The 21,483-nt window shown below is 36.5% G+C and overlaps 1 protein-coding gene across 1 annotated transcript in view; it reads right to left on the bottom strand.

Annotated features, from left to right (window-relative positions):
* CEP112 (centrosomal protein 112) overlaps positions 1 to 21,483 on the bottom strand; it is a 406,137-nt gene that overhangs the window by 143,400 nt on the left and 241,254 nt on the right. The window contains exon 21 of the mRNA XM_032319493.1: positions 10,419 to 10,649. Coding sequence (XP_032175384.1) covers positions 10,419 to 10,649 — 231 coding nt within the window. The remainder of the gene's footprint in view (positions 1 to 10,418; positions 10,650 to 21,483) is intronic.

Below are 21,483 nucleotides of genomic sequence, written 5' to 3'. Positions count from 1 at the left end.
TTTATTCAATACATGAAAAGTAATATCTTGTTTTAGCATTTCCTTAATTACTCGTGAGGATGAAGAGGTATATTTACACTAACTACACTTTTTCTGTTATTTTTACTGTGTCCCATAATATATTCAATTTAGTTAAATGACCATTTTTTATTATTAATTAATTTTTTTTAAGATTTTACTTATTTATTTGAAAGAGAGAGTGCACATGAGCGGGGAGAGGGGGTAGAGAGAGAGAGAGAGGGAAACGCAGACTCCCAACTGAGCAGAATGCCTGACTCAGGGCCTTCCTGAGATCATGACTTGAATGGAAGGCAGACGCCTTAACCAACCGAGCCACCCAGGCGCCCCATTCAACTATTAATTTAATCCTCACAATACTGAATTAGGAAACCCCATTCCACAGTGAGTAATTGTCTCCCTTCTACTATGAACCATGATTAGAATGAGACTTGACTCCCAGCCCAGTGCTCTTCCAATGTGCTATGCCCTTTGGCCTTTCTGTGACATCAGGCCCTCAGTGCCTAATACCAAATGCCCATCAGCTCATCCTCTGCCCTCGCCTTCTAACAGTCTCCAAATAAAGCAGGCAGGATTCTGGATAGGGAGGCTCTGACTCTTCATTCCGATCTCCTTGAGCCTCCTAACAAACAGAAAATACTTTCAATCGAAGTGCATCAAAATGTTACTGAAATGTTGGTGGGCGATAGAAAAAACATCAGTCAGAAGGCTAGTCAGGATGTTAAAATAACTAGAGTCTAGTTATCTATAAGTTCAGTATTATTTTCAGAAAGGTACTCACTTAAAATATATGTAGTCAGCATTATAATGTTCAGTAATTAAATCACAGGATATATAAAGAGAAAAGATGCCTCCTTTACATAAAAAGCACCCTCCTACTTAGGGTAATCACAGAGCTTAACACTCGAGCTGGGACATGTTTAAGATTGAAAGAGGTGGGGAAATGTTTAATCATTCAGGATCCTGGGACAACAGGTGCAAACTGGGACCTTCCTAGGCAAGTTGCGATGTACACGCCCCCCCATTTATGGTAAACCATCAAGACAGTGCCGCAAATTACTCTCTCTGTTCTCATCTGTAATCACTTCATCATTGTTGAAGATACTAATGAAATACATATTTTTTAATTTCATTTATCTTTTTAAAGATTTCATTTACTTAATTGACAGACAGAGATCACGAGTAGGCAGAGAAGCAGGCAGAGAGAGAGAGGAAGGGAAGCAGGCTCCCAGCAGAGCAGAGACCCCGATGCGGGGCTGGATCCCAGGACCCTGGAATCATGACCTGAGCTGAAGGCAGAGGCTTTAACCCACTGAGCCACCCAGGTGCCCCTCATTTTATTTTCTTCCATGTTATAAAAAAAAGATTCACTGCCAATAAGACTCCTACAGGTTTGGCCATGAAGCTGAAAGGATTGAAAGGAATGTACAATTATCAATGCTAATCTCAACTCAAACACACATACACACACACACACAACACATAACAAGAAAACTTCACAAAAACCAAAATGAACACACACATAAATTCCTTTGGGCACAAATACCTACTTGTTTTATTCCGAATTCTCTCAGTTGGGATATCAATCTCCGAAGATGCCAAATAAATTGTTCTATTTTCAACAACTTCTCAAATCAAAATACTATCTTTTGCTATCCTGACCTAGAGATTTTCCTTTTATTCTAGGTAGAAATTTCTTCCCTTAAGAAAATCCCGAAGGATAAAACCAACAAGTTCTGGTGAATGGCAGAACTTCATTTACAATGGTACGATTAGAATATTAGGAAATTAGGGCAAACAAAGACAAGGGAGGGTTAATCTTATAAATTGTAAATATTTACTTTAAATATAAACAATGATTCATTTGTAATTCTAGATTTTATTTTGAAATAGCCTTAACATGGAATATACTCTTTTAATTTTCTCCAAGGAAAATATAGCTCCCTAGCCCAGGAAAACTAGACTTTGAAGTTAAGCTACTGATATGCTCTTCCAGATTGCCAGAAACTAGAAGTGCTCTTGAACATGCAGCGAAGAGGCAGAGGGAGAATTGGCAAAAGATTCTCTGGGAAACAGCGAGAGCCGCATTCAGTGGGGGGCAGCCTGCTGCCATCTGCATCTCGGACTTGCAATGAGCATGGCAGCCCCGCCCCCTGGTTGGGGTGGTAAAAGCCCCACAGTGTAAATATGCAACATCAGCTCTTTTTGTTTAATAAAGAGACACCGCAGACATTATTCCAGGACTTCGTGGAATCACTGTGAAACAGGTGCCTCATACCCGAACCAGAAAAAGTAGGGGAGACCTAGGATCGATGCAAAACTGTGTCTCTAAGAAACACACACTTCCTCTTGTTACGCAGGAGATACGTAAACTGCTTTAACTAAAATATTTGGTTTGTGCTGCTTTGTCGATATTGTCCAAATGACAAAAAAGTCTAGCTCTGGTGTGAAACAAGACACAGCTCCATTCACCACTTCAAGAACGTTTTCAATGCAGGTACTTTGAAGACTATTTGAAAATTCTAAACCTTCATATAAACGAACACCAATTCATCACGTTCAAATTATTTACATACCCACGGTTTTCTAAGTTGCCATTTTTGCGTGGTGTTTTTTGTAAATTAATTTACTGTTATGTTTAGAAGTATCACTGTGACCCATTATATTAAGCTGCAGCCAGAGGAAAATGCCAACTTGAAGACCAACGTTTGTGAAATACTGTAAAAATTAGAGTGGATGTTGTTTGTCAATCAATTTTTATAAGTCTGAACTGTTTGAGGATAATATTTAATTTAAAAATTTAAGGATATAAAACTTCATATTTTTAGCAAAGGAAAAAGTCAGGGAAAAGATCAAAGCAAAGGGACCAGAGTTGAGATTAGAATTCCATTTTAAGCCAAAATGACAACGTCTTCATAAGTTAATATTAATCCTTTAATTATAAATTTCAAAGGTTTAAGTAGTTTCTATGACCTTAGCTTTGAATAATTATGCCATATGGAGCTTTTCTTAAATTTGAAAAAGATGCTGAATTGTTGCTCAAAGCCTTTTAATGACTTCAGGCTGGCAGAATTCCAGTATAATCCTTCAGACACTATTAAAATTACAGACCAGGAACCCAAGCTGGCAAATGCTATGTCAATTTCATAAGCGCTTTTTACTTAGTATAGTGAGTACGGTGCAAAAAATGTTTAATGTGTTCCTATATTTTTAAATATTTAATTTTTAGTATATTTTCAAACAGTGAAGCTTAAAACAACTACTTATAATAGAGAATTCACAAAGGAAATGATGGACAGATTACGCTAAGTACAAGTAAGATCTTTTGTATATCGTAAAGTTAAATGATAAAATGAAACAGCAAGCACCAAAAATATTTGCCACAAAGCTAAGAATTTTTTCATCCTGCAAGGTGATGAGAAAAACATCAGGACACTAAGAGAAGACAAACTGTCAAAGAGTGGGAATAGGCAATTCTCAGAAAATGAAATACACACACGAATCTATTATAAGTGTTTGAGTTAACTCCTTAAAATGCAAATTAAAAATAAAACTTTTTTTTACTAAAAATTAAAGGTAAGTATTAATGGTAAGGACTGGCTAGATAAAACAGATATTCTGTTACAGAACAATGTAAATTAGCACAACCAATCTGACCCTGTAATTCTACTGGGATCTTAACCTAAGACAAAAACAATGTAAGTGTTGACAAAAATTTATATATAAAGATGTTCATCTCTGCATTGATGTAGGCATTTTTTTTTAAAAAGCTAAAATGTTTAAAAATAAGAGAAAACTACACTCTATTATGCTGCATCCATAAAATGGAGTATCATGAAACAATGAAAACTATATTTTCAAAGAATCTCCAATGACCTTGGAATATACTTAGCATGACTTTTAAAAAAGCAAAAGACTACACTGTTTATTAAGTGTGATCTCGGTCCTCTAAAGTCACATAATGTGCTATTTTACATGCACACTAAATTATCACTAGGTTATCACTACCTGGGGGTAATAATAGGAAATTTTACATTTCTCTATTTCCTATATTTTCTCAAATAGCCTCTTATTTCAAGAAGGGTTATTTTAAAAATAACCCAATACGTTTCTGAAACAATGGTAAATTGTAAATACCAAAGTTTTAACCAGACTTCTGAAAATGACCCACTACCCTCACTTAGTAATTGTTTGTAATTTGTCAAAGGCTCATGTTTTTCATGGACTTTGTTTCAATTTGGTTTGAAAAGATTTCAAAAGGCTAGAAAAGAAGCTTTCACTTTGCAAATGTCAATCACAGACTCTCTCAGATTCTCTAGATCAAGTCTTCTCACCTGGTGGAGGATTTCATGCTTCTCTTAAAGCCACTGCAGACGGCAGCAGGTCTGGAGCTGCTGCTGACAGAGACCCAGGTAGGGTCTGGACTTGGGGATTCCTTCACAACCTCAAGGTTGTAAGTGCCACTGACAAAACCCAGACCCACCGGGAATGTTTCATTTGGATTATTTATTATTCTGGTGTTATTTTCCTCTCCTCTTTGAACCTCGATTTTATACTTAACGAAAGAAAATTAATTCATAAACCCTTCAATTCTGACAGGATTTTGAGCTGCTGGCAAATATTTTAGTCTTCTGATTTAAACATGATAAAACATTAAGCCTTTTCTAAAATACAGTGGAAGAATTCAAGCAGCATGCACAATGACACACCAGGCACCAATGAGATTATCTTACCAGTTCACGAGTGTTAAATCAGATTTTCATGTTAAGAACTCTACTGATGTGTGCACAAAAATATAAAACTCTGTCTGAAAAAACCTTTGATGCTATACATTTAACTTGCTAAGTAACAAGGAGGAAATTACAACACTAAAGAAATGAAGATATGACTATAGAGAGGTATTTTGCCCCATCTAAAGAATTTAGAATGGGTTGAAGTCAAACGTGGATGAATCAAAACCAATGTCTTATTTATTCATATTACCATGTACATGGCTAGACTGATTTTCTCAGTTCACCATCATTCTTTCATTTTCTCAATATTTATGAATGGCTACTTTGTGGGAGGTGCCACATGGGATTCTGCACTTTAGAAATAAGCATTTCACAAGGACTGCTTTCAAGGGACTTCTGGTCTTCCTGCAGTTAGAAATGCTCAACTCCTTTTACCAGTTGAGTAAAAACACGTATCAACTGGAAACACAAATCCCTCTTCATATCAGGAGCCCACCACTTGTATTTTATCATATGGACCTTGGGATTGGTTAATTCCACCAACTCAACAAAACCCAAACTCATGGCACTAAACATTAGCTTAGTCCATGCTCTTGTCCCTTTCCCTAGACTCTCCTTTTGCCCACAAGTCCCTATGTTCTCATGAACTCTGCCAGCACCGTTAACCATGGCAGCTAAAGTTCTACCATGATAAAACCCCTTTCTCTCTTCTTATGCTAGTTCTGTCCTCAGTTCAATTCAAGAGCATTTCATTCTTCCAGACTCACGCTGCCATCCTCCCGCCTCGACCGGCAGAATCCCAGTTCTACCTCGGCAAATGCACTTACTCCTGCTTCCTTCCAGCCACATTCTAGCCATTGGCCCAGCATGAAGCCGGGCTCTGTTGTTGGTCCTGGAACTCCTTACTCCGAAGACTCCTGCTATTTTCTACTAGAAACACAGATGATATCAGATAGAAGCTCTCTGCAAGTCTCGCCGCAGAACCACCTTGTATACCTGCCAGTCCTCTCCTTTCTTCCTCCCTCCTTGAAAGTCATGGCTCCCATCATTCACTTACTCAGTATGTACTAGGACGGCACCTACCATGTGCCGAGTTTTCTCAACACTAGCAGTACAGAAGTGAGCAAGGCAGACAAGGTCCTCGTGATGGAGCAGATATGCTAATGGGGGGATGGGTGGGGATGAATAGAAAATAAACAATCAGAAAAATGAAAAGATGATTCCAGATGGTGAGATGAGCTATGAAGACAACGGGACCAGTGAAGGTGGTAGAGCTGGGCATGACTCTACAGAGAGAGGTCAGGGAGGAACACTGAACAGTGTGGAGTGAGGAGGAGGAGGATGGCCGCAGGAAATCTAGGGGAAGAACATCCCAGACAGGGGGTGGTGGGTGTAAAGACCTGGAGGAAGGAGAGCGTGAGGCCTACTCCAGGAACAGGCTGAGGTCTCCTGTGGCTGGATCCTGTGGCCAAGGGGCAAGGGTGTGCCTGTGCTGGTCTTTCATCCAGACCCTTCTGTCTCAGCAAGCTCTCAGGTATCCGTGGGTCTCGGCATCACTAAGCTCTTCCTCTCCACTGGTCCCTTCTTGTGTATTGCAAGACATTCTCAGCCTAAAAATATACTCCTTTGGAATGACACTTTCCTTTTAATATCAGATTTTCTGAAACAATAGAGTATTCACAAAGCTCCATGGTCTCATTTATCCACGATCGTGTTTCTGTTCACGCTCTCCTTTTCAGGGCTCTGTCCAAGATTATCCGTGACTTCTCACTTTCAAATCCCAGGACTTTTCCTCCTCCCTCATCCTTCCTGATTTTCCGTCACATTCTTGAAAATCCATCTTTCCAAATAGTCTCTTCCTTTGTTTCCATGAAAACTCATTTTTCTCAGATTCCTCTTACCTTGAAGACCCTTCTTTGACTATTTCATCCCCAAACTCTTCAACATAGTTCTTTCTTCACAGTTGTCTGTTTTCCTCTTGTGTCTCTCTCTTGAACAGGCCCTCTCTGTGGGTGATCCCCACAGCTGTCTACTCGAGTCCTGCCTTCTCTTATGATTACCCACAAACGTTCCTTCCACAGCAAGTGAACAGCCCAGCTGGGTGAAGTGGAGGCACTTCAAAGTCAAAAAGTTCATAATGGTACCTACCTTCTTCCTCCCCAAACCAGACGTCTCCCACCTTCCCAGTTTATTAAGGGTTGGGTGATACTTCACAAGTCTAATCAATGCCATCTCTGAGATGATTCTCAAACATGTCCCCTTTAGCCCTCTGTCATGCTATGCTCTTACCACGTTCCTGCACCTTGAACATGCCCTCAGGAACCTCCTGCTTACCTTAATCTGGTCCTTGCCAACTACTCCTACGGCAAGGGCATCTGAACAACATGGACAGAAAGATTTTCCTAAGAATCACTTGAATTGTGACATTCAGTGCTAAAAACTTTCAGCAGCTCCTCACTGTTTACCCAACGAAGCTAAAATACTATGACAGCTTTGGAGACTCTGTGATCCCAAGCTACCTTTTAGCTTAACTACTAACCGTTCCCCCTGATGAACCTCCATGCCGTGCTTGTAAACGCCTTTGCTTGCTCTTGCTGGTGTTATTTCTTGGGCTTAGAATGTTATCTTGCATGTCTACTGGTCAAAATCCTAGCAAAAGTGACATCTTGTCCAGTTAATTTTTCCTGATTTCATTAACAGAAATAATTTCGCCCAATTCACACTCCACCTTGCATTACAGTTATTTTCGTATGTGTGTATGTCTTGATGTCACTGTAATTTTATGATCTCCTTGAGGACTGTGCCTTTTTTCCCTTTTTCTTATATATCCTCATAGTGTCCGGGATAATGCCTTTCAGGGTTATAGAAGATCTCCCAGAAATGTTTGCCAAATAAATTACTCATGGTTTCTAATATTTTTTTATTACCTATAACCTGATAATTAGTTATAACACATATAAACCTATACTTGAAAAGGTTCATCTTCCCCTAAAAAGAAACATTTGGAATGTGAATATATAATGCAAGACAATTAAGGCCAAGCTTGTATGTTTTATAAGTCTGGTTTTGGTATGCCCGATTTTCTTATCATTGTGCACTGCTATGTGTGTCATTTAAGAACATTTATTCTGAAATACCTCGAACTGTTGGCAGAGACAAAGGGACCCAAGGCTAGGTGTTTGTAAGAGTCACCAGAGAGAGGGGAGCCTGAGTGGCTCAGTCAGTTAAGCATCCAGCACTTGATCTCACCTAGGGACATGATCTCTGGGTCACGGGAAGGAGCCCCACATCAGGCTCTTCGCTCAGTGGAGAGTCTGCTGGTCTCTCTCTGCCTCTGCCTCTCCCCCTGCTCATGAACTCTCTCTCAAATAAATAAATCTTAAAAAAAAAAAAAAAAGAAAAAAAAAAGAATCTCTAGGGAGGATACAAAAACATCCCTTTCACTCCCTATCCATCTCACTGATGTGCTATTGTCAGAGGGGTAAAACTTCTCTAAACTACTGGAATTTCTCTAATTCCCGAAACTTTCCATATTTTTTTTTTTTCAAATTTAAACAAATTTATTTTAAAAGAAAATATATTCAAAGCAGAATTTATATTCAGAACTTGTTAACATGTTCTAAATTTTTTTTTTTAAATTTTTTTTTTTATTTATTTTTATTTCCAGCATAACAGTATTCATTATTTTTGCACCACACCCCGTGCTCCATGCAATCCGTGCCCTCTATAATACCCACCACCTGGTACCCCAACCTCCCACCCCCCGTCCCTTCAAAACCCTCAGATTGTTTTTCAGAGTCCATAGTCTCTCATGGTTCACCTCCCCTTCCAATTTCCCCCAACTCCCTTCTCCACTCTAAGTCCCCATGTCCTCCATGCTATTTGTTATGCTCCACAAATAAGTGAAACCATATGATAGTTGACTCTCTCTGCTTGACTTATTTCACTCAGCATAATCTCTTCCAGTCCCGTCCATGTTGCTACAAAAGTTGGGTATTCATCCTTTCTAATGGAGGCATAATACTCTATCCCCAGGGGTAGAAACTTTCCATATTTTAAGATCAAAACATTCTTATTTTGTATTACTTTGACGGAATTACCCCCAACAGCCTCATATAGATGTATAAAAGGCATCTCAACTGGAACAAGGCCCCACAGGCCCCATCTACTGTTCTGACCAGTTTCCTTCGGCCACCAGTAGGCGGAATCCATTGGGCCACCGGCTCCAGCAAGTCACCTCGGCTTCACCCTTGACTGTTCAACAGCGTGCCCCTCTTTCTCTCTTCCACCCATCTGAACCAACAGCGGTCACTGTCAGCTCCACCTTCAGAGCCTACCCTGAATTTTATCAGTTTCTACCCTTTGCTGCTGCTGCCCAGGCCTGAGCCTCTGTCATCTTGTCCAAGTGCCCACAATGGCCTTTTAACTAGTCTCCCTACTTCCTTCTTTGCCCTCAGTTCAGTCTGTCCTCAGCATGCACAGAGAGATCCTACTCAAATGTGAATCAACACATGCCAGTCCTCTGCTCAAAAACTGTGTAGTCTTACTCCCAGAGAGCAAAACCCTCTCAAGGGCCCTCACAGACCCACAGGACATAGGTCCACCCCCCGAGCTTTCTTCCCTGACCTCATCACAACCTTCTCCTCCTCTTCCTCCTCCTTGGTCACTATTTCTGGCCATATCAGCCTCCATGCTGTTCCTCCGACAAGCCAGGCTCACTTCTGCCTCTTTAGAGTCTGGTTCCTATTTATTTCTGGGTTCAGCCAAGGGCAACATCTGCTGAAGTCTGAGTCTCAAATAACTTAAGATGCTATAAAAGAAGCACCTTAGACTCACAATCCATGTAAAACCAAGAGAGCAGTGCCTAGAAAGGTGGTGTGCGTTCCATGAAGGCGTAACAGTTAAAGATGAAGAAGAAAAGGTTGAAAAAAAGGTAAGCAGAATTGAAAGACTCTTCGATTACCCTTTCCAAGTTTCTTAATCTCAAGATTAGACTGGTCTTAAGGAACTCAAGAGGAAATTTACAGTTGTTATTGTTAATACACATTTATTACACAATTACAATGTTCCCACCTTTCCAGAACATTGCAAGAACAAATATTTGAGATTATGCCTGGAAAATCATTTGATCCAAAATGTGTAAACCTTATATTGACATATATTTCAAAAATATGTAATTTTCAAGAAACTTTCCTTAATTATTTCAGATTAAGTAATCAGATTAGTAATCTGGAATTATGTCATCATTTATGTTACACTGTTACAAAAGACTGTAAAATCTAGAAATGACTAGAAACCAAAAAAGATAAGAAACCTAGTCTTAACCTAGGAAAACTTGGAGCTACAGCTCAAGTATCCCTATTCAGTGCAATATTGGACAGTATTCTACATTGCTGTATAACAATGTACGTTTAATCACTATGTAATGAGATATTCCATACTATCCTTTCCATGAATGTCAAGGGAAAATAGGAAACCTAACTCTCTGGATGATTTTTGTGGTGCTTAAACATAGAGCAAGACACTTAAATGGCTCCTGTGAAGAGTTGTTAGGTTTCAGGAGCAGCTCTATGCTCGCCACCTTGTAGAGATTAAATGCGAGGGTGGCAGCAGTGGGGCCCGATCATGGGTTTCAGTGGTCTGCACAAATCCAGCTGGAGAGCTTACCTTTTCCAGCGTCACCTCGGTCTCCGCAGCATGAGTCTTTTTCAGCTCCATCTTCATCTTTTCTGACTCAGCCTTCAGTTTGTAGACAGCAGTCTCGTGGTCCCTTGCAGCCCTCTGCTTCTCCTCTTCGCGAAGAAGACCGAGCTCTATCAGCTGCTGCTTCCGCTGAGAATTCACGTGAATCAGCTCTTCTCTCAGCTTGTGCACTTGGGCCTCCATGTCAGCAATAACCTTGTTTTTAAAGATGGGAAAATGGGCAGAGGATATGAATAGGAAAATTGTCAAAGAAGAATTGCCAAAGGTTAACAAACATACAAGTTCACTCCTCCCTCTCTCCCTCCCCCGCTTCCTGCCCTCCTCCACTTATTCCCCCATCCCATGCCATTCCCTCCTGGCTTAGAGGTAAATTCTACCTAACACCTTTTCCCCATAGACAACATGTTTAGTTTCATTTGTCTCAAATATCTATGTAAGTGGAACGTCACATGTATTCTTCTGCAACTTGCTTTTTCAAATATTCAATGTTATGTTCCTAAGATTCATCTAGTGCTTGCTATGGTATCTTTGGTTTTATGTCATTGATACTGGCTCTTAATTCATGATGTCAAGCATTCTACATTTTTGGGTTCATTTTATATTCCTCCTCCTGATTTCTTCTTTTTAGTATTCAGCTCATTTATTTTTATACTTTCTTCTTTTCTGATTTATGAACTTAAGAATATATACTCCTCCAACTTTTACATATGTTTAATCTCTCAAGTGTAGATACATGGTATTTTCATGATCCTTTAGGTCAAAACATTTTTTAACTTCCTTCATTATTTTCTGTTTTGACTTACAAACAATTTAGAAGCAGGTTTCTTAATTCCCAAACATATGGGGCATATTAGTTTCCTGAGGATACCATAACAAGTACCATGAACTGGGTGGCTTAATGCAACAGACATCTACTCTCTAATGGTTCTAGAGATGAGTAGTCTGAGATCAAGGTGCTGGAAGGGTTGATTCCTTCTGGAGGCTCAGAGAGGGACTCTGGCCCATGGCTCCCTTCTACCTTCTGATGGCGACTGACAATCCACAGTGTTCCCTGATTTCTAGACACATAACTCCAATCTTTGCTCCATCTTCAAATGGTTTGTGTGTCCGTGCCTCTGGGTCCAAATTTTCCTCTTCTTTCAAGTACACAGGTCATCTTGGGCCTTTAGGATGTAATAAATGCCTTTATAAAATGGAATTAGTGCCTTTTCAAAAGAAACTCAAGAGATCCCTTGCTCCTTCCACCATGTGAGGACTCAGTGAGAAGGTGCTACTTCTGAGCCAGGAAGAGGGTCCTCATCAGAACACAACCGTGCTGATGCCTTGATCTCTGACTTCCAAGCCTCAGAACTGGGACAAATGAATTTCTGTTATTTAGAAGCCACCCAGCCTGTGGTATTTTGTTGTAGAAGCCTGAACAGACTAAGATACGTACTCCAAGAAAAAGAGACATGCAAAAGATTTTATCTAAATTCAGTCTGATAAGAAAGCCTTTGTTTTTATCACATACTATATTGTATCAAAGCAGTAAGAATTTTTTATAGGGAATGACATTTATTGTATTTTTATTAATTTACTGTTATTGTATACTTAACCTCTAATTTTCACTATGATTAAAATAAAGTTACATCCCAAAGTTGCATGGTCATAATGTCTTTATAAAAAAATAAAAAATTAACCAAAAAAAGTTAGCTTTCCAAAACCACTGACTCCACACCAAATTGAATTTCAGTCTTTGACAATGTATATACAAATATATTTTTTTAAGATTTTATTTATTTATTTGAGAGAGAGACAGTGAGAGAGAGCATGAGTGAGGAGAAGGTCAGAGAGAGAAGCAGACTCCCTGTGGAGCTAGGAGCTAGGAGCTAGGAGCCCTATGCGGGACTCGATCCCGGGACCCTGGGATCATGACCTGAGCTGAAGGCAGTCGTCCAACCAACTGAGCCACCCAGGCGTCCCTGTACATACAAATATTTTTAATGATATAATCACTGCTTAGATACTATTCTACCTTTTCCCATACCTAACCTTACATCTTCATTCCCATTTTTTAGTGTATTTGTCACTTTAGTGGCTCTTTGATACTTCATCATTGCAACTCATTGTAATTTACTTAATCATTATTCTTGGATATTGGTCTTATTTTCAGTTAGTCATTATTACATATGAAACATCTATGAATAAATTACACTGGTATTTTGCTTTTAGGTTATATTATCAAAATTTTTTGGTTAAAAGATAAGAAAAACTTTCTAATTTTCTTTCCAAATTGCTCTACAGAAACACTGGATCCATTTCCAATGTGAACAACAGTGGGTATGTGAACCTGTCTTTCCACACCCTTGCCACTGCTTTACTTCATAATTTTGTATATTTTTATTAGTTGACTAGGAATGTGATGATAACTTAAGGAAGGCATTTTAAATTGCTGGCATACTGATATACATTGGCTGTAGTCCAAAGATGGTTTTCAAATAGAAAAATTATACTGAAAAATGAATCAACTAATTATGGAAGAAATAAACATTAAATGAAAGAACTTAATGCCGAAGATTTCCCTAGGGTATTTAATATTTCAGTCCTTAGCATGTGCTGATAACTACAGTGACGGAACTGCCAAGATCAATCTGGAATAGATGTGTTCAATTTTCTTTAATATTATAAATAGTGACCTAGAAAGCTTCATCTATTTGACTGATATAAAAGAGAAGAGTTACAAAGAAATTTCACAAATTAATAAAGGTTGTATCTATAGGAGACACACTATAAGGACAACTTCTAATCAAGCTGATTTCAATTACAAGTTAAGAACTACAGACCAGAAAACATGGAAGCAACCCAGACGTCCATTGACAGATAAATGGATAAGCAAAATAGAGTCTCTATGTACAAAGCAATATTATTCAGCCAAAGAAGGGAAAAATCTGCCTTATGTTACAACATGGGTAAGCCTTGAGGACATTATGCTAAGTGAAATAAGGCACTCACCAAAACACAAATGCTGTTGATTTTACTTACATGAGATACTTTGGGTAGTCAATATCATTAAGACGGAAAATGGCACGGTGGTTGCCAGGGGCTGGAGGGAAGATGGGGGATTACTACTTCATGGGCGCAGAGTTTCAGTTTTACAAAATAGAGTTCTGGGGATGAATGTGCTGATGGGTGCACAAAAATGTCAATGTATTTAATACCACATCAAGCTGTACACTTAAAAATGGCTAAAATGGTAAATTTTATGATACGTGTATTTTACTACAATAAAAAAACAATTTACAAAAAACCACAAGAACACCAAACATACACACCAATTTCCTTAGAAAGCTAATGACTCTTGAAACCACTCTGAGTCTGACAATTCTGGCAAAAGAAGTAAGAGGTTGAAACACCTTGTAAATGATTGTGGATTGCCAGGATTATCATCAAAGTAGCCCCAAACAAAATTCAAAAATACACTTTATGAAAGCAAAATGTATCTAAAAATTGATAGCATGTTCATGGTTAAGAAAGAATCATTTGGACTATTTTGAAAATGGAAAAATTATTCTTTAGGTACTCTTGGAATAAAGACACATTAATAAGTTATTGATGTATTAGGTTACCTTTGTATATTCACAGAAAGTTTATGAGTAATTACTACCAAAGTATGAAATATTTCCAATATGCTACTCTTTATTTTATAATTATATATAATTCATTATTTGTTAGGATCTATGATGTGGAAGCCACCATAAGTGACTTCCTGAAGAAAAAAATTCTCTAAAGAGTTCAGATTGTAATATATAAAATATATAAGCTACACACACTTGTACACACACACACAAGCCATGAAGCCACAAAGGAAGACAAAGTGCCATAAAAGTTCAAAAGACGGAACAGTTACTTTGAGCTAGGAAGAATTCTGGAAAACTGAATAAAACGGAATGCATCTGAGATGTACCTTAAGAGATAGTACCATTTGGGGAAAGGGATGAATATAGGATATTTCAAGCAGAAAGGATGAGCTTCATGGAAGAAAAACAGAGCATCAAAAAGGAATAGGGGAAATTCAGAAAACAGAGATTTTTGCAGACATTGAAGATATTAAACTACAAGGGCTGAAAAGCAAGGCACTGGAGAACCAGTAAGATACTTGGATACTGGAGAGTTGTATGTGGGGATAGTATGCAAAGAAATAACACTGAATTTCTATTAAGAAAGACTAATGTGGAGGTAGTATATATATAATGGGTTAAAGACACCAGAGATGGGAAGGCCAGCAGACAGGAATGGATGGGAATACAATCTGAGAAGTAGAATTAAGAGGGCTAAACAACTACATGTTGTAGTTGTCCTTGTTGAAGGCAAGGAAGAGACAGGAATATTGGTGATTTAGGATAGTTACTTCAGGCAGTTTGGCAGATTAGATATTGGAGAGGCCCTCATGAGATGAAACAACTAGTTCTGTATAAAATACAATGTTTAAAAAAAATACAATGTTTTCTTTCTTTGCTCACAGGAAGTAAGAGAAAAATCCAAAGAGAAAAACCAAAAGAAAACAAAAAATCACATATGTAAACTACATTTGCCAAAAATAGGATAATGAGCAGTAAGCATGCCCAAAAGGCAAGGTATCTTTGAGGACAAATGTCTTTATTAGCATTGTAGCTTCAGGGGCAAGGAATATGGGAGTTGAACATGATTCCACAGAATTAGGTCACAGAGCCTGGAATAGGACTAAAGTGGTTCCAGGTCCATAGTGTTATTTACTCTTGCCTGAAACTAAAACAAATTCCCTCTGGAGAAAAGCTTCTTCAGTTTAATGTCTCTAAGTTTTCCATAAATTAGGATAAATAGAAAATGAGCTCATAATAAAAAAATTACTAAAGCCAGAAAAAAAACACCATCGGTATGAGTTAGCAAAAATGGATTCCCAATAGCAAGTACTTCAAATATGAGAATTATCAGAAAAATAAGATAATACAACATGCATTAAATATTTTAAACAACAAAAGATGAAATCACAAAATGATTTCAGAAGACATTAAGCAAAAATTACCAGATTTGAGAAAAAAACAAACATAATTTCCAAAAATAAGGTTTTTGAATGAAAGAATAGATGTGTGAAGGCAGTTTAAAATAGCAGAAGCAAAAAGTTATGAAAGAGAAGAGAGATCCTAATAAGTTGCTCAATGCAGCATGTTAATGTTAGAAGATAATGACTATAAGTGAGATGTTGAAAGCTATGAAAGTTGAAATAAAAATACCTAATATATCTTTAGAGTTCCAGAAGGAGGGGACAGAGACAATAGGGAGGATATGCAAAAATGACTGGGAATTTTCCAGAACTGGGGAAAAGCAAGAATCCACAGAAACATTAAGCAGAATAAACACAGAAAATGAAGAAAAGAAGGAAAGAGCTCCACATCTGTATACTAGATAATGAAATGGCAGAACACAAAAGACAAAGAGAAAAACTTAAAAAGCAGTCAAAGAATACATTCAGTCAATGACATCCCAGTAGCAACAAGTACACTAAGCACCCAGATTTTGGGTTCTAGTACCATTCCCCAATAAAAGGAACCAGTGGCCCTTGGACAAATGGCTGATTCCAAGAATGGAAATACATAAGCAAGGAAACACATAAGGTGAATCAGAACATCTTCTGTACTAGCGAGTGTTCATTCACTAAGGAAGTGTTCATTGCTGAGAGAATATCAAATATAGGAACCAACTGATATAGGAACCAACTGAAAGATCTCCCAATGGCCAAAGCGGCAAGAATTTGAGAAAAAAAGGACTGGAATATATTCCAAAGAACAAAATATATATTCATTAGTACATACTCATATAAATAAATGATGTAATAAATTAATAAAATGAGGGAGAATAAACAAATCTTCCTTGCAGAAGAATTCCAAATTACAATGAAAGGCATTTTACAAATTCCAAATGGGTACTCTTCAAAATTGTCAAGGTCTTCAAAAGTAAGGAAAATCGGACAAACTATCATAGCAGAGGAGACCAAGAAGAGATGACAAGTAAATGTAATGTGATAACCTAGATGAGATCCTGGAACAAGAAAATGACATTAGGTAAAAATAAACTTAATGATGATATATCAATATTGGTACATAATTGTAAACAATGTATCATGCTAATATAAGATATTAATAACAGGGTAAACTGGGAGCAAGGGATATGAGAGCTCTTTGTAGTATCCTCTCGATTTCTCTATAAATCTAAAAGTGTTTTTAAAATACAGTCTATTTTAAAAATAAGGGTAAGAAAGATATATAGAAAAAAGTGGGAAAGATGAAAAAAAGGTCTTTTAATAATTACAAAAGTGTAAATGTACCAAAGTAACTACTTAAAAGAGTGTGATAGTTCATATTTTTTAAACAAATTAAAATTTACCCTTTTTTAAATGAGACATACTGAAGACATAAAGAAACTGAAGCTAAGGAAATGAAAAAATTAGGCCAGTAAAATATTAAACAAAGACACTCTCAAAATAGAGTATCATTAAATAATTATTTTTAAAAATTTCATTCATCAGATACATCTAAACTACATACATGTGATCAAACAGGCTCAAATTATATATACAACAAATTTAATGGTACTACCGGGGAAAATGGAAAAATCTGCCATTCTAGAAGGAGATTTCATCTCTCTCTTTCTCTCTCAGGAAACCATGAAACCTAAATGTCAACATATTGCAAAAACAGTGATGGTATAAAAAAGAAAAAAAATTCTTCAACAAGAATTCAATTAAATTAGAAACCATGACAAAAATAGTAACGACAAAATTAAAATAATTCCCCATATACTTCAAAATTTTAAACATATACTTTAAATAATTCATGGTTCAGGGTGCCAGTATGGCTCAGTTGGTTAAGTATCCAACTCTTGATTTTGACTCAGATCATGATCTCGGAGCCATGAGATCAAGTCCTGCAATGGGCTCTCTCTGTGCTGGGCATGGAGCTTGCTTAAGATTCTCTCTCTCCCTCTCTCATTGTCCCTCTTCCCCACACTTTCTCTCTTAAATAACCAACCAACCAACCTATGGGTTCAAAATGAAATTAACTTTAAAAACTTAGAATTGATCTCCGGAAGAAGACACAAGACTTTTTTTTTTTTTTTTTTACATTTGTACTGTTTTAGATGGTTATGAGGGAGTTAGTATAACAATCAGGGAAGCATGGGAGATATTTTACTATATCTATTTTTGTGACTTTTAAATTGATTGATGCTAACATATTTCTTAATAAAAATAAATTCTTAACATTTAAATAAAAATTCTCAGAAATGATTGATTATGAAAATATTCTTTATCAAATCCTGAAGGATGAAACGAAAGTGAAGGAAATATGTAGCCACAACATGCTATTTATTTTTAAAAGTTTAATTGTTAAGAAAAAAGGCCGATTAAAGAAATTAGCAAGATAAAACAATTTCTGGTAAGACTGATGAAGGAAACAAGAAAGAAGGCATAAATAAACAATATCCAGGCTGCAAATAGAGCTGTGGCATTATTACCTGTACAAAGGAGATAATGATTAATACTAAAATTAAAAAAAAAATACTACAGATCTATCACAGATTAAAAAGATAAGATCACACCATAAAATATTATGTGAACAACTGGAGAACCAAGGTGAAACAAATTCCTAGGAAAATATAGACTGCCAAAAATAAGAAAGAAAATAAAACAATCTAACCAGCAAATTGAAAGAATAGTGAAAAATCTTCCTACAAAGAAAACACCAAGCTTAGATAATTTCCAGGTGAGTTCTAAAAAAAATTCCCAGAAGATAGATCGTTCTAGTCTTTTATAATCTCTTGCAGAGGACAGAGGAATGTACTCTCAAACTATTTCAGAAGTCATAATATTGATACCAAAGGATGACAAGAATAGGAAGAGAAATAAAAATTATATGTCAAGTCATTCATGAACACAGACATAAAATCCTAAATAAATTATTAGCAAACCAAGACTGTTAATGTATACAAATAAAATATGTAACTGCTGTGTTGTAGAGAATGCAAGGGAATTTTAACATTTCTCAAAATCTATAAATGCCAATAAATATCAAATTTAAATGGAAAGGAAAAATTCAAAAAATATAAAAATTTACCAAAACTGGCTTTAAAAATTGGAAAATGTGAATCGTCCTGTAACTATTAGAAAAATTAAAATAGTAGTCAAAAATCTTCCCAGAAATGAAATATCAACCCCAGATGGCTCTACTGGCCAGATCCACCAAATTATTAAGAAACAAATAATTCACTCTTACATTAATTCTTTCAGGGATTAGAAAAAATGTTACTTAGCAACTCAAATTGTGAGGCTAGCATAATATCAATTAAAACACACGTCTAAAAAAGAAAATTTCAGATTGCTCTCAACAATCATTAGCAAATTGAAGCCAGCAATAATACATCATTTAAAAATGTATGGGACATAATGTTGGTGTGATGGTAAAAAAAAAAAAAAAAAAGCTTATGATATGATTTATTCTATTAATGTGTTAAAGGAAAAAAGGCCTTATGGTTATCACAATAAATAGAAAAACATTCAAGAAAAGTCCATGACAGAAACTCTTGGCCATATAGGAATCCAGGAGACCATTGTTAATGAGAAAAAAGGTATTTACCAAAAGTTCAGCAAATTTTATTCATTATTTATTGTGAAACTACTGCCTTTTAAAATCAGAAAGAAGAAAAAATATGCCTACTTGTATTTGTAAGTATTTAACAAAAAAAAAAAAAATGAAAACAAACTGTCTTGAGTCATGATTGTCTACAGAGAAAATGCAAAATGAATGTAAAAATTTTTGGAAATAGTAAGAGAGTTTAGAAAGGTGTTTGAACTAAAGATCCAAGTTTAAAAATTGTTTGCAGTGTTTATACACCAGCAAAAAAATTATAGAAACCATGTATAACTATAACAAATATAAGGTTCTCAGAAACAAGTCTACCAAAAGATGTGCAAAACTTTCAAGGAAAAATCATAAGCCTTTTTGAAAGACATTAAAGAAGATCTAAATAAGTCAGAGATAGATCAGGGTGATGGAAAGTCTCTCCATCAGTTCTCTCTAGATTGATCTATAGCATCAATGCAAGTCCAATTAAAATTTCAACAAAAGCTTCCAAGAAACTTGACAAGCTGAATCTGAAATGCAGAGGATGAGCCCAGTACCATGATACGCCTAAAGAACAACTGGTGTGACATTCTGTACCACATGTCAGGCCTAAAATAATGTCACTGAAATGAATACAGTGCAGTATAATCATAAAGAATAGAAACATCCTGATTCATGGAACATACAGTGAACCTAGAAACAAGGTCACATTGGATGGAGCTGGTATTGCCCTTTAGTGGGGCAATGATGAATCAGTTTAAAATGGTCCTAAGTCAAGAAGCTATTCATATGGGAAAGAATGAAATCCGATCCCTATCTTACACAACAGACAAAAATCAATTCTCTCTACTCCTAGATATATACCCAAGAGAAGTAAAATATATCTCTGCAGAAATGCTTGTATGTGAATGTTCATAGCAGCATTATTCACAACAGCAAAAAGTAGAAACAGTCAAATTGCCCATCAACTGATGAATGAACAAATAAAATATAGTATAGACAAACAATGGAATATTATTCAGTAAAAAAAAAAAAAAAAAAGGAATGGAGAACTAATATGAGCTATGACACGAATGAAACCTTGAAAACCTTGAATGAAAGAAGCCAGTCACAAAAGACAACACATTTTATGATTCTACTCATAAAAAACAGCCAGAACAAGCAAATCTGGGGGGACAGAATTTAGATTAGTAGCTGCCCCGGGCTGGAGTGTTGCGGGGAAAATGGAGTGGCTGACTGTTGCATTTTTTTGGAAGGAGGTGATAAAATATTCCAAAATCACTGGGGTGATAGTTGCACAACTCTGTGAACCATACTGGAACCCACTCAGTTGTACACTTTAAATAGGTGAATTGTATGAATTGTATGTAAGTTATATACTAATAAGGCTGATATTCTAAAAGTCAACGCAGAGTGGATCAGAGACCAAATGTGAAAGATCACAATTTAAAAAATACCAGGGAGGGCTTTTTTACTTCAAGATAAGGAAGGATTTCTTAAACATAACTCTAAAGGCAAGAAGTTGAAAAGATTGGTAAGTTAGACTATAATATAATTAAGAACCTCTATTTATCAAAAGACACCATATAAAGATAATGAAAAAATAAATAAAAACCTTAAAAAAGGAGATTTCTAACCTATCTAATTAATGAGAGAGCACTATCCAGAATTTGTGAAGCATACCAATAAATAAAGAGAAATAGAAATAATTCTCTCTTATAGAAATGAGAAAAAGGCATGACTTAGGAACTTCATAAAAGGAAACATTTTAATAGTAAACACATGAAAAGGTGCCCAACCTTAGGAGTCATCAGAAAATGCAGTATGATTTTAAAATCACTGTATTTGCAAAAATTAAGAAGTCTGATACTACCAAGTGTTGGCAAGGATGTCTATCAATGGCACTCTTCACATGATGAGTGTGTGAGATGACAAAACACTATTTTAAGTTAATTTAGCACTATCTAGAAAAGGTGAAAATTTTCATAAGCTATGTCCCAACATTTTGTAGAGAAACTCATCTACATGCATACCAGGGACATGTCCAAGAATGCACATAGTGGAGTTTTTAAAACTATGTAACTAGAGGTGACTCAACTGTGTATCACAGTTAATTGACTTGCCATAATGGGATATTATTATATCCAGAGAAATGAACAAACTATAGCTGCATACAAGAGAATGAATGAATCTTCAAAATAAACTACTGAAAAATTCAAATTATAGATTACCTACACTTGGCAACCATTTTTGTGAAGTTCAAAAATAAGCAAAAGCAAACAACATATTGTTTAGGGAACAGATTTGTGATAAAGCTATCCTGAAAAAAACATTCAGTAACTATCAATACACAATTAAGGCCACAGGTTGCTTCTGGGGCAGATACCCGGAGCTTG

The sequence above is a fragment of the Mustela erminea genome, chromosome 18, assembly GCF_009829155.1.
Source record: "Mustela erminea isolate mMusErm1 chromosome 18, mMusErm1.Pri, whole genome shotgun sequence".
NCBI lineage: Eukaryota > Metazoa > Chordata > Mammalia > Carnivora > Mustelidae > Mustela > Mustela erminea.
The sequence above is the reverse complement of the archived record's forward strand: the minus strand, read 5'-3'. Positions and strand labels throughout refer to the sequence as shown.